This window comes from Cydia fagiglandana, chromosome 10, assembly GCF_963556715.1.
Source record: "Cydia fagiglandana chromosome 10, ilCydFagi1.1, whole genome shotgun sequence".
NCBI classification, from domain to species: Eukaryota; Metazoa; Arthropoda; class Insecta; order Lepidoptera; family Tortricidae; genus Cydia; species Cydia fagiglandana.
In genome coordinates, this window is record NC_085941.1 from 14963213 (window position 1) to 14977337 (window position 14125).

At 35.2% G+C, this 14125-nt stretch overlaps 4 protein-coding genes across 4 annotated transcripts in view; 2 read left to right on the plus strand and 2 right to left on the minus strand.

Annotated features, from left to right (window-relative positions):
• LOC134667950 (delta-1-pyrroline-5-carboxylate synthase) overlaps positions 1 to 14125 on the plus strand; it is a 267662-nt gene that overhangs the window by 120960 nt on the left and 132577 nt on the right. The window lies entirely within an intron of this gene.
• Positions 795 to 7170, minus strand: LOC134667947 (MMS19 nucleotide excision repair protein). The gene is made up of 7 exons (XM_063525370.1): positions 6888 to 7170; positions 6092 to 6475; positions 5360 to 5709; positions 3546 to 5004; positions 2808 to 3067; positions 2230 to 2397; positions 795 to 1763 (listed from the first exon to the last, which is right to left on the minus strand). Exons 1-7 carry the CDS (start codon positions 6973 to 6975, stop codon positions 1560 to 1562), a joined length of 2913 nt encoding a protein of 970 aa, XP_063381440.1. The 5' UTR covers positions 6976 to 7170; the 3' UTR covers positions 795 to 1559.
• LOC134667934 (DNL-type zinc finger protein-like) lies at positions 7722 to 8493 on the plus strand. Its single transcript, XM_063525355.1, has one exon. The coding sequence runs from the start codon at positions 7841 to 7843 to the stop codon at positions 8369 to 8371; it is 531 nt and encodes a 176-aa protein (XP_063381425.1). The 5' UTR covers positions 7722 to 7840; the 3' UTR covers positions 8372 to 8493.
• Positions 8872 to 12118, minus strand: LOC134667933 (docking protein 2). The gene is made up of 2 exons (XM_063525351.1): positions 11871 to 12118; positions 8872 to 11493 (listed from the first exon to the last, which is right to left on the minus strand). Exons 1-2 carry the CDS (start codon positions 11952 to 11954, stop codon positions 9943 to 9945), a joined length of 1635 nt encoding a protein of 544 aa, XP_063381421.1. The 5' UTR covers positions 11955 to 12118; the 3' UTR covers positions 8872 to 9942.

Below are 14125 nucleotides of genomic sequence, written 5' to 3' on the forward strand. Positions count from 1 at the left end.
AAAAAGGAGAGCCAAGTTCAATACAAAAATTATGCTTGGCTGTGGGGTTCACCGCAAAAAGAATGGAGATCTAAATGAGTGCCAAGTTCTATGCAAAATCCAAATATGTATTTATAGGAACAAAATAACATTATAAACAAGTACTAAACTCTATTTCTTTGCTTTATTGGATACCTATAACAATTGCTGTTATTTAAAAAAAATGTGAGATCTTAAAGTAGGTTAGATTTGGCTTGGCCAGTTTTTATCAGAATTACAAAATATATGTGTTGAATAACTTTATAAAATGACTGATGTAATGAAAACTGGCCAAGTCAAATCTAACCTGCTTTAAGATCTCGCATTTTTTTTAAATAACAGCAATTGTTATAGGTATCCAATAAAGCAAAGAAATAGAGTTTAATACTTGTTTATAATGTTATTTTGTTCCTATAAATAGATATTTGGATTTTGCATAGAACTTGGCACTCATTTAGATCTCCATTCTTTTTGCAGTGAACCCCACAGCCAAGCATAATTTTTGTATTGAACTTGGCTCTCCTTTTTTACATTTATGTTTTTGATGGGATCATGTTTACTCCAGTTTCTTCACATAAGTAATTCCTATTATTTCAATTCGCTTTCGCCTCGGAATCATTACGGACCAGTCGCTTCTTTTCGTCAAGAGATGGCGCCCGGTCCAATAACACGTCGTTTGAATGGCAGCAGGAGCATGGTAGGGTAGGTGTGCGCTGATGTCATACAACTTGTCTACCCAGATTGGTAAGGAAAAAAACACTGTGCCGTGAATAATTTTATTTATTTCTGTATATAGTTGTAACAGTATTATATAACTTTTTGTTTTTTGTAGGTACATTGCTACTATTCATACATTACAATAATGAAAAGGCCAGGCTATAAACGATACAGTCTATTTGCCATACTTACTAGGTACATAATCATAATTCGTCACATAATTATATCGGAGATTCAGAGCGACAAATGTACATACTTCAAATATCTGAACGTGCACTTTAAAAAAAGTACAATTCTAGCACTTTCTTTCCTTCTTTTCCTTTTCTAGCCTGCACTTAGTGTTTAAACTTGGCGCCACATTTAGTACCTGTACTCAAAAAGTGACAGAAACGCTTTAAGGGTTAACAATAATGTTTCAAATAAGAGAATAGTTAAATGCCTAACTAATAAAACTATTAACTTAGAAAAAAGTTAAAATAAATATTAAAACCTAACTGAATTCCAGGTGCAGTACTGGCACAGAATAAATAATAGTACTAGGTACAGAAGACTCACTCTGTAACAAAACGCGTCTGTCGCGATCAGCACAGATATAGCCGCTAGGTGGCGACAGCGCCACGCGCGGCTTATGGCAAACCCCAAAATTTGGGTCGAACGGATGTACTTTTAGCTACCTGTAGCAAAGCGACGAAATCGCGGAGTGAGCCACGCCTGGTACTGGATAAGAATTAAAAAAATGTCAAAGAATACATTTTAATAATACTCTTATCGTTTTTACTCTGGCCTCCTCACATCATTTCTATTATATTATTAATTCAATTTATTCAATTCGGCTTATCCTCCCCTGGCGCGCCAACGAGGAACCATCTCGTGCGAGCTTTAACGGCCATGTGACGGACGAGTCTCTTCTTGTCGTCCAGAGATGGCGCCAGGTCCAACAACACGTCCTGTTTGAATGGAAGCAGGAGCATGGTGGGGTAGGTGTGCGCTATGTCGAATAGGCATTGGAGACTTTTTATTCGGACGTCCTGAAAATATTGTTAGGTTAGTTAGTCTAAGGGATTGTAAATATTTTATTTAGGCAGTATATAATAAAGACGCAAAAATAAAATAGGCAGCCGCTTTGATTATCATTATCAACCCGAATTGTCAACTGTTACAGCATTTACGAGGCTAAGTAACCGCGTCATATATTTTAGCTGTTAAAATTAAGACTTCATTTTTAATAATTCTTGTGTACTGTTAACCCTATGAACGCCGCCGAGCGAACGATCGGGCGCGGCGCGTCATAATGAACCTTTTCAGAATGCACGAAGGTTTATATTGGGCTGTACCCGCACGCGTCAGTAGACAACTATGGCGGTCAAACGGTTAATCCTTCCCTAAAATCAATGTCTACTTTAATGAAAAAATATTATTTTCTACTTTTATCACAGACTGCGCACATACCATCAATTTCCTAACAAAAAATTTAAACCAAACAAAATATCTTACCATAGACTTAACATATTTGGACAAGTACACTAGCCGTGGCAAAATGGTCTGTATGCTATCAGCCACAATGATATGTTTCGCTTGCACCAGATCCGATAATACATCAGTCATGACGAGCAACAGATCCTTGTTGTCGTATTGTAGGGAATCGATCACTAGGGGTAGGACCTGCAAACAATAAGGGTAAGTGGTAAGGTAAACAAATTGAAAATCGGAATGGATTATGTGATATTGGAAATTCACAGCCGTTTAATAGTAGTTTATGCGACTGGTACACGAAAGGCATTAAAATACGAGTGTGGCTTTTTGAAATGAACGAAGTGAGTTTTATAACAGGATCACACAAGTATTTTAATGCCTAATTATGTACAGTTACATATACTGCTTTATCTACATAGATATTATAAGCTCTCCATGATGCGTTCAGGAACCGTATGTTACAACCGCCATACCGGCATTTGATCACACACTATACAAAACAGATTATCTTTACTGCCGTAATTTGCGGTTTTTGAACGCATCATAGAGGGTTTATTATTTGTTATATGTGTGTAGATAAAAGTATAAATGTGCCTTACCTTATTAACGTCATTATTAAGTACACTCTTAGGCGCCTTCGCCAACACATAGGCCCAGCTAAGTAATACATTTTCCTTCGTACCCTCCGTCACTTCTATCTGACTCGCCAAAGCAGAGAAGCTCTGGTACATCCGCTGTTTGTACAGTAAGCTTATTCGGCAGTGGTGTTTAGGGGTCAAACGGTCGGGGCCGTCGGTCATGATAAGATGGATCGCTTCGGCGCTGGTTAGGCTGTAGTCTGGTACGGATAGGACTTTTACTATCTGTAATAAGTATTAAAATTTTGATCAATTTATACATACATACATATAATCACGCCTATTTCCCGGAGGGGTAGGCAGAGACCACGGATTTCCACTTGCTACGATCCTGATCTTTTGCTTTTGATCAAGTTATGGTTGTGAAAATAAAGCTAAAAAAGTTAGGATTATAGTTAGGATTGTGTGCAAATTGATATTTTATATCCATCTTACATCTCATTATTTTTCTTAAAATCCACTTTTTACTTAAATTGGGGCACTTACTGTACATGGTAAAACACTGGTAAAAATTATAAAGTGTGCATTCTACAGCTCTACGCTAAGTTAATTCATGAATAAGTACTATGAGGGCTATTAGACTATGACGCACTTGACGTAGCATAAGATGGCCCCAACCAGGCAGAATGGCACTCAAGATCGCAAGAAACCGTTGTAGAGATCCTTGGGAAGCTATTTTCCTGAAGACATGATCAAAACTTACCTTTTCAAACCAAAACTGGAACAAATTGCTTCCTCTCAATACCAATGCTTTGGTTATCCATCCATACAGCATTATAAGTCTTGGGCACAATTTCTCACTATCTCTATTACAAGTTGCCAACTGATTCTTCAATAGATCATATAAAATATCGAATTTTTGACCATATTCTGCTTTGTTCATAAAGTGAGCTACCAAACTGCATGCTTTTCTTCTAGTAAGTTCGTCATCAGAAGATAACGACAATTTCAAACTTAACAACATAATCTCAGTAAAGTTAGTCTCAAAAACTGTTAGATGTAAAGAGTTATACAAAGATTCTAAGGTGAGGAAGTAACATTCCTCGTTTTTACATTTCTCTAAAACCGTTTGTCCGTGTTTCGCCAGTATATTACATTGCTTCTCTGCTGGCAAGCTGGCTATTGTCGTAGAAATCAAGTTATATCCATGGGTTAAGGAGTCTAGACTGTTTAAAGGCTCGTTCATAATCCAGGAAAGTATGGAGTCTATGAGACCGTGGTCACTCTCGATTTGCGTCAACTTCTGGTCACTGTACAAACTTGTATTAGACATCGACTCACTTAGCGCCTCTACAACTTTTAAGGCCTCCTGGTCCTTTGATGTGATCAATTTCAACATTTCCTCTATAATTACTTTTGTAAAGTCATCTATACTTGCCAAGTTTGAGAGTAAATTCAGCCGTTTTTTCAAAGCCGTTTTATCTTGAGTCAAATTTTCTAAGTCACATTTCCCTTTCACCACCAATGCCATGATAGTTTCTGGGTATTTCCTAGCTAAAGCATGAACCGCCTCCACACTTACGCTTAGAACATCATTCTCTTGACTATATTGGATATTATGAATCAATACTTCCACAAATGGTACGATTAGTTCTGTATCTATGACTTTCTTTAGTCTTATCATCGTTTTGAAACCCGCTATTTGGTATTCCTTATCAGGCTGGCTGACTGCAGTCAAGCATAACCGAGGTATTTCAATGACCAGCTTTTCAATAACGTCTAATACCTCCCAATGTACCGCCAGTTCGTATAGATCGCCTAGAAACTCTAATGTTGCTATTTGTAGTTTCCGAGTTGGGTTTAATTCATAAAATGCCAGAGCAGCGGGTATCATCGATTTGGTTATGAGAACACAAGATTCTTTTGAAGCATTTGCAGTTGTTAGAAGTACTTTGGTAGCTTGAACAAACTGTGCAACTGTGGTTGCCTCGGCTATGGCAGTTTGCATGGAGATAATTATTCCTTTAATGAAACTCTCGAATGATTGACTTGTGTTAGATGAAGTTGCCAATTTAGCAACTAAGGCTGATAATGCTTGGTGGGCAGCCATTTTTAATTCCTCATCAGTTTTGTGAGATATTTCCCTGTTTAGAGAAGACCATAAGGCTTTCAGGAAGGGGTCATAAGCTTCTGGGTGGAATGTTTTACAGCTTTTCTCCTGAAAAATAGGAAAATAATTTTAACCCTGACATAAAATCATGAAATTCACTGCATTTGGACAAGAAAAACAGTACAATATTGGATGAAATGCATGAATATGTTGTGAAATCAATTTCATAACAGTAAACATGTACTCAAGTACATGTTTACTTCTTCTTGTGTTTGTTAAATAGCTGCCAAAACGCGAAAAATTTCGACCATCATTGATACCTATATCACTGAGTATTTATACTTGTTTATCCACATGGCTCAGCTTGGGCAACCAATGCGTCCAGAATCAAGCTTATTTTAATGCAATTTTTTTCTTGTTTAACAGTTGCATTTAATATCAAAATTAAACAAAATAAACTAACCAATAGCTTCAATGAATCAAGTTTGGCCAACCTTAAGCTGGAATCCAATTTTTCTATCAACAAAACCAAACAATGCTCCCCGAACTGTGGTATAGCACACAAACATGGACATAGTTCATCGGCTAAGTCCTGTCTGGATACAGCTGCCGGGTCATCCGGTGACGGATGGAAATCTATTGGATAATAACATGATATCACTTCAAACATTTCTTCCACTAAATGTCCAAGTGGTATATGTCTCAGGAACGTTGGCAGAAATCCAAATAGGAACAGTAAGTTACGTGGGTCCCTCTCTCCGTCCATTGCTGATATGAATCCATAGACAAAGTCTGGCCCCAATGTTTTCATGTCTGTAAAATAGATTGACATTTGAAAATAATTGATAATTCACATCCTACTTGTACTTATGCTGATGTGCATAATAAGATTTAGAATACACAATTATCATTAGGTACTGTTTCTGAAGAGTACATGGCATCTGTATCAAATCCTTTGCTGAATATTATTGACAGTGTCAACTACAAAAGTTAGTAAGCAGGCATTCATTTATAGATGTTTTTGACGAAACTTATCGCAGAAATTATGGTTAGTATTCATGTAAAATATATTTGTGCTGATGCTTGGGCAGATTACATATGTGTTTTGAAGTATCAAAATACTAACTTCATCGTGTAATATAAGTTGATAGGATGTATAAAAATAATGAAAGTTAAAAGAAATCGTAATACTTACATTCAATATCTTTCTCTAATAACCTCCTTATAATCAAATAGATATTCTGCCTGTCTTGTCTCACTTGTGACTGGCATGGCACTTCTCTAAACAGTACAGTAAAGAATTCCCCACTACAGTGCACATCATAGTTCTTCATATCAATGATAGCCAAAAATCCTTCCAAAACTGATGGTATAACTCTATGGTTATCCTTTAAGCGGTCTATATAAAATTTTGTTATATATTTAACTTGATTTTCCGATAAGAAATCTCTTGGTAATTCTTTTAAGATTTTGGTATAGAATCTCATTCCTTTTTCACGATTTTCCGGTTCTTTGTTTGTGAGGACTCCGGCCATATTTTCAACAAGGCGTGTTATGTCTATGTGAGAGGACATTATGTCTAAAAAAAAGTTATTATTAGATACATAAAATACAAACATGGAGTTAATGCTTATAAGAGATTTAAATAACTGGAGAGCAGACAGGATTCTAGAAAACGTATATATGTTACAATAATTGACGTAATTTAATTCATAAATCATAATACATACTATGATCCAATTTAAAAAGTTGATACGAAAATATTTAACCAAAAGTCAAATATTATAATATGATAAGGATCTGTTTATATCTGCCAGGTCATGAGGCCAAGGACTGTCTAAACAGAATAACCCCCCGTTGGCAAACGACAATGATAAAAGAAATAAACCAAAACAAATATAATTATAAGTATTATAAACTGTAGGATTCTTCATAGTAGAAAAATAGGTACTACCTTAAAAACGGAAGCATATCGTAATATTTAAACTTACCAGTAATAATGCTCGATGTTTTAGCAAATATGTCCTCATTCTTTATTATTTCATCAGACAAATCAGCTCTAAACCACACAGAATCCATATTGCTGAAAGGAAAGCCAGCAGCAACTTTAAATTTAAGTGTTTGCAATAGAGTTACTTTTAGGCAACTATTGTGTTTTTATTACACTGCTTTTCACATTTTCTGGTTGAAATTTCATAACGTTGAAAAACGTAAAGAATATAATAAACTTATTTAATTTTTCATGATATGAATATTCAATTTTTAGGTTATGTTAGATTTGACCGATGTTGCTAGAGCATGACTCGCTAAAGTCGCTAAATATACGTAATACAGAAGAAAATGTTGTAAACTTCACAATATGACTAAAAAAACTTTAACAGTTCGTAGAAAGCAGAAATTAGAAAAAGATATAAAACATTTCTTAATCCTGATATAGAAATCTTTTTGGGTAATTTAATTAGTAATATAAAGAGTGGTCTAACTGTAAACTGCTTTTTTATACTGCATAATTATATATAAGTAAATATTAGCTTGTGGTAGTATGACTAACATACCGAATGTTTGTCAAATTGTATCAATAAGCTAGCTACCTTGAAAACTATCTAAATAGAATAAAATAAACCCAAAAAACTCGAAATATTATGACCTGGCAACACTCTTATATTGAAATATTTAAGCTCATGAAAAAAACGCCAAAACTCCAAAGTGTCACTTAGCTTTCGATCGGGTTCTAATGTAACTGAAACAGATTATGTCATAAGTTTGACAGTGACTGACACCACCTGTCAATTGTGTCACGAGAATGAACGGCGTGTTTGTCGCACGCAGGCAGCATACGTAGTGATTATATGCTCTTTGGGCAGCATAATATATTTTGAAATCTTATTGATAGTGATGCAATACTAATATTCCTATCAAAGCGTAAAAACTAATTATATTAAACATGTCGCACAAAACTTTAATAGATTTCGTAGTGAAATACCACACGCCGCGATTATTAAACAACATAGTATTCTTTCCGAGCAATGGGAATTCATATTTTGGAAGACGTCTCGTTGTGCCTGCGAAAACGGTAGCTTCAACAGCGGTATCTCCAAGGAACTTCAGCACAACTAGCACCAAGTTCACAGATGTACAAGCCGCCGAACAGATACAGATTCAAGGCAAATTCCAATTAATGTATACCTGCAAAAAATGTAATACCAGAAGCACAAAGTTCATCACAAAACTTGCCTACTACAAGGGAGTGGTGATCGTCAATTGTGATGGTTGTGAGCACAGGCATCTGATTGCTGACAACTTAAATTGGTTCAGTGATATGAATGGAAAGAAAAATATAGAAGATATCATGGCGGAGAAGGGAGAAACGGTTCAGAAGATATTGTCAGAAGATCTTGAGTTTATTGCAAACGAAATGGTCAAGAATATGGAGAAATCTGAAGTTGAAGAGTTAGCCACATTACCAAAACCATGAAGAGATAATAATTATGTAATCTGCAGATTTTGTCCAAGATGTAAATGACAACATGCTATATTGTTATTGGAAGTGATTTGTAATTACGTTTAGTTTTTCGGAATAAAACAAATATTAGAATACTATTGTAATTAAATTTATTTTAGTTAAATGAATATGCTGGTCTACGTGTATTCTTTACTATTGTGGTTTAGCAACTAATTAGATCCAATGAAGTACCAAAACTGATAGTTGTAGTATCAGAGCATAAGTTGGTTATTAACACTTTGACTACCGAGAACCCGCCTGGTAGGCACTCGTAATGTTTGCTCAGATGCCAGACAACCCGCTCAGCGGGTTGTTTTGTATGCAGATATAGACAACCGGTTTCTGGGGTAGTGTGCCATTTTTTGCCCGGTTGCGAAAGTGTTAAACGAAAATGATGTTATTTATGTTTCTAGTTATGTAATTTAGAGAGACACATGATTTTTATTTAAGGGAAATAAATATTACAACCAAGAAACTGGATTATGATTTTATTTATCAATATTTTCAGTTTATAAAATAAGTCACAGTAATATGGCTTTAATAAAATTATACATAGACTATACATGTATGTGTGGTAATAATATGTACTTGTAAAGGTAATCATAATAAAATATTGGTAACACTGCATTTTAAGATTTTTTTAGGAAACTTTATGAGAAATGTAAAAAATTGAAATCAATGATTTTTATTATCACATTGATTTTGGCATCAAAATAACATAAAGACTCATAAGGTGGTAATGAAAATACTTTTTTTTTGTTAAACGGGTCTGTGCCTAGCAGTGTGATGATAACAGCCACGGATGATTTTAATAATCCTATGGTAAATTGGAAAGGATGCTTCTAACCTCTTCTTCTTTTTCTTGCTGATTGTACTTGTTGCAAGAATGTCAATATAAAACATCATCCATCCATTTCTCCTATTTCAAAATGAGATAACTGATCTGACTCAGTGTTACCAATAGTCTGATGACTTGACATTTATCCTTAATTGCTCATTATAGATCTTATATGACACATTTAATATTAATGATTTCAGTGAAACCTAAATTAAATACTGAAATGGGTAATCAAATACTTAATAAGTGCATGATCTTTATATGCATATAAAAAATATGGTAAACTAATACTACAGTCTACATTTAAACATAAAATATATTGGCACCAACTGGTAGACTTGTCACTGTAGAATTCTAGAAATAGTCCTTATACTAAGAGCAATAAGGCACAGTATAATCACATGGTCTGTAAAATCAATATCTTATAAGGAAAATAAAACATAAACATTGTGTGTCATAACAATTACAGTTATGTACATTGACCTATAAAATGTATAAGCACTTAACTAAATTGTGGAAAGTACAAATTGGAATGCAAATAGTAATTTCTTGTCATTTTAACTATATTTCGTAACATATACATTTTTGAATACTTTCATCTAAAAGTTTACCCACAATAATCTCTTCCTATTCGAATTTCTGGTATTAAAAAATTTCAGTCTTAGTGTATATTCGCTGTAATACTAATAACATTTTAAAAGTAACCTTACACCCTTTTTGGACGGCTAATAACTGCATAGTCAGTCCCATTACATGTGTTATGGTTGATCTCTTCCAAACTGACCTGATTTTGCAGTGCCTGGGCTTGTGCAGCAGTGGGTACTTGAGGCCCTGGAGCATTAGGTTTCCGTATCATACCATATCCTAGATGAGAATCATCTGCCAGTCTTGCAGTCTGCATCACATTCTCCACTTCATCATAATCATTCCATGTGTCTTTACTCTTTTGATCCCCCGGAATCAATGTTGTTGGACGGGCTTCAACCTTCTTATACTTAGCAGACTTATTCAACTTACTTGTAGAACCAAAATACTGTAGTCTGTCATAATTCTCATCCTCCGGATCAACCATTGGACTTGGTAACAGTATAATTCTAGAACCTTCTGGCCCAGAAGTGTTCAAATTATCTTGTGATCTTGATATAAGTTTCATGCAGTTAGGGTTGTCACCCAAATTCGGTGTGAACTCAGTGTGGTCGGGGTCTTCAATTCCAAGAGTTTTCCAAGCTTCACTACGAACTTCCACCTTGTCATATGGCACAGAAGGAGGACTTGGATCTCTTTTCACTTGTTCAATCGGCTCATAATTCTCAAGTTTTTTATATCTGCCAAAATCTATGCTTTCATCTGTTGAACTACATAACTCTTTCACGAGAGCCTTAGGCATGTTGATGATTTTCCTTGGGGGTTTTTGTGGTTTAGGCTTTAATGCTGGCTTAGGCATTAAGAGAGGCGCACTATCTCTTTCGGAGAATGAGCTTTGCTGGCTTGAAGGTGCAGTTTTGAATGAAAGAGAACTCAAGCTTAAATCATCAGGCCTGGCAGCCACTAAAGGACTCCTAGATCCAGGGAACAAATTTGCACCGGCCTGTAAGTTAAATTCACTGTGTTCTGGACTATTCAAATCACTGCCAATCATCTGCTTCATGGTTTTCATCTTCAATGAGACACACTTAAATATCTCGGATTGGTTAGGATGCTCCAGATGAAAAATACCTTCACCAGTGTCACATTTTCTTCCTGCCTCAAATGTGAATTTACCCTGTCTATAACCATAACGTCTTATATATCTATATGGCCAAGTAGCATACAGCTTATTGTCATTTACATCTCTTAAATCAATGGCAGTCGTAGTGAGGAGTAGCAGGTACCGCATCGGTTCCAGACCACATCTTATTGATGCATCCGAAGCGCACAATTTGACTGAGAAAACTCCTTCTCCTGATGAACAGTAGAGGTCATTGTCCTCATCACAGCGAACGGGGCTTGTGTCTCGGCCTTTAAATGCTACAGACTGCAGCGCTTTCACCCATTCTAATGTTTCCAGTTCTGATTGAGCACAGAATTGCTGGGTATGTGACTTAGTAAGTACAGTGATAATGTTTGGACTAGAATGTGTTATCTTAATACAATTCTCAAGGGTAATAATCTTGGGGATGGCACCTGTGTTTATGTCATCCTTATTATCATATATCTCTAATCTCTCAATACCCTGCTTGCTGGAGTTTAGCAGCAAACAGTACTTTTGTTGTTGTTTCTGAAAACAATTGAAATCGTATGACAATTATCTACAATTAGTTATTAAGGAAAATACAACACCAAATAATATAAAATGTCTATTATTTCCTTTTGATAATAAGGGAAAACCCAATAATTAATTAATTGAAATACTTAGAAATATATCAAAATCGGTGAACTTCAGAACAGCATTTGAGATTGGAGTCGAAAAATATTTAGAACAGGTAATCGGAAGTCTGAAACTACAAGGCACATTGCAAGCCACCTGTGACTCACGACCCAGTGTCGTAACGTAGCACACTATAGGTTCCGCGTGATTCACTCACGCAACTCACTTCGTAACTTCTGCATTATTAAACACACCGTAACCGCAAAAAAAAAACAAAAGTTTATTACCTTCTTAGGAAATTTACTAAACACATTCCCTCCGGCGGGAGGGAACAACAAACAACCGGATTTAATTTCGTCGTGCTGGTCCATTTTATACGTCGCTCAAGCTGTTTTGCAAATTCGTCGCAAATCGGCGGGTATAGTAAAACATATCAATACTATTCAAAGGCTTGTCTTTATCGGTATCTCAACGAAAATAAAACCTGTGCGCGCAAATTCCGTTCTGTTGTATGACAGCCAGAGCCAGCTGCAGTTCTGTCAAAATTGTGTCGCCATTGTTACTGTTTGAGATACTGATTTTTTGTTGAAAGTTAGTTGGTAATAGTTTTGGTAACTGTTCCCATTAATTTATAGTTAAATTAGCCAATACAATTATTCTTCGTCGTATTATATCTATTTGTTTGTCTTAGTCAGACAACATTAAAACAAATTTAATATCAGCAGCAGTTAAAAGAAAAACTTTTAGGCGTTTTTTAGTTTTTTTAACCACTTTGTTAATAAAAAAATTCAATTATTGCGGAACCATAGATTTATTATATATAGAGATCCCGTCTCAGCGAGCTGTCACTGTTGCCACTTTTGTTTAGTGTACGATTAACAATTTAACACCACCTTGCCATGTCGATAAAGTCATATCGATAAACTATCGACATTTCTTGCAATTTTAATTTCACTTCAAAGGTTTAACGATACCTAAAATGAACAAAAACGCTTTTATTATTTATTGTGGTTATCAGATCACAATTTTATCGTCACGCCCTAGCAGGGAACCAAGGAAAAGTTCAGATATTTAATTAAAATATATAAATACCTACTAAAATACGTGTTCCGCAATAATTGAATTAATTTATTATATTCTAATATATTTATTATTCATTAGCATTTCAATTATGTATATGTTTAACGAAGATATTGAAGCTTCAATTAATAGCTATTTCGTTCCACTGTGTAGCGTTTATCGATATATAACATGATTAAAATCGACTTGTCACCTCCCTAAAAGAGCACACATACACGTTTTTACGCACACATACACAGCCTGGATCAAGGCCTGTTCACTTCCTAAGAAAGTTATGTCCCCAAATAATTGCGCATGTGTGCGCCTGAAGCTTCTATGTGTGCGTTGGCCTCCGAGAAAAAGTTGCGAGTAATAAAAATAAAAACATTTTTCTACAGCAACATTGCTCCCAACTCTGATTTAAATTATCACGAATTTTATACATAATTAATCATAAACCGGGACTTAAAACTTAATTACACGCGATTAAGTTTTATAATGAATATTTGCTTCCAACTGTCTTTATCAATGTTCATAAAATATATGGAGGGTAGGTACGTCTACCCACCATAATAAAAAAATATATTTGTCAATGACTGTCCAACTGCTGTGGTTAAAGTTCATAACGAACATTTTATTTATTAAATCTTTAAATAATAAATACAACGTAGCGGTACAACCACTTAAGACTGTAAGTCTGTACCTACATAGATTACAGCAATGCACATAGAAAATGTGCTAAATGCGGAGCAACGGCTGTTGAAGCAGCCAGAGTGAAATTTATACAGCTTTAGTGGGTTCAGAAGGAACCGAGTCATAACGCATCTGGAAAGCGTATTAATTAACCGTGAAGAAATGTATGAATACAAGTTAGAAATCTGTGTAAAATGCCGTGTGTAAAGTGTAGTGTATCTGTGTGTAAAGTGTAATAGGTAGGCATGCCTAATGTTATTTGTATAATACTGAAAACTTTGTGAATGCGCTTTATTAATGTCTATTTTTATTAAGTTGTCAGGGTTTAATTTTCAGTGTATATTTCTATATGTAAAACATAATACAATGTTATAAACATAACAATGCCTTTTATTTAAATCAATAGATAATACCACAAACAAGGGGTAATATTTGCATCTTTCATATATTTCGTGATATGAAGATAACAAATATGTTTATCAACATAATTACTATATACCTATAATACCAATACCCGCCAGTCTAAACCGGTTGTTAACTTTAGTTCCATTGGTACACATCGAGGGCGCCAGTAGTATAAACGTATAAACGGTTGGGGACATTTTTTTGTATGGAGTTACCGTTCTTCTCCTAGTGAGTATTATATTCTTTGGCCTGGATGCACCAAAAAAGGCAACACTTGGATTTGAAGTTCATCTTGTCAACAGTGTGGTTGTCCTTTTTTGACAAATGGCATTTTTAAAAGAGCGAGGAGAGAGAAATGATACTAGTTGTGTTAGGATTAGGGCTC

Bases quoted from the DNA above. Each gene is read 5' to 3' on its own strand.
- LOC134667933 (XM_063525351.1), bottom strand. From the start codon at position 11,954: ATGGACCAGCACGACGAAATTAAATCCGGTTGTTTGTTGTTCCCTCCC. The intron at 11,494-11,870 runs GTAATAAACTTT...AATTGTTTTCAG, and splicing joins TTAGTAAATTTCCTAAGAAG to AAACAACAACAAAAGTACTG.
- LOC134667947 (XM_063525370.1), bottom strand. From the start codon at position 6,975: ATGGATTCTGTGTGGTTTAGAGCTGATTTGTCTGATGAAATAATAAAG. The intron at 6,476-6,887 runs GTAAGTTTAAAT...ACTTTTTTTTAG, and splicing joins AACATCGAGCATTATTACTG to ACATAATGTCCTCTCACATA. The intron at 3,068-3,545 runs GTTTTGATCATG...TATTACAGATAG, and splicing joins GTTTTGGTTTGAAAAGGTAA to TAAAAGTCCTATCCGTACCA.
- LOC134667934 (XM_063525355.1), top strand. From the start codon at position 7,841: ATGTCGCACAAAACTTTAATAGATTTCGTAGTGAAATACCACACGCCG.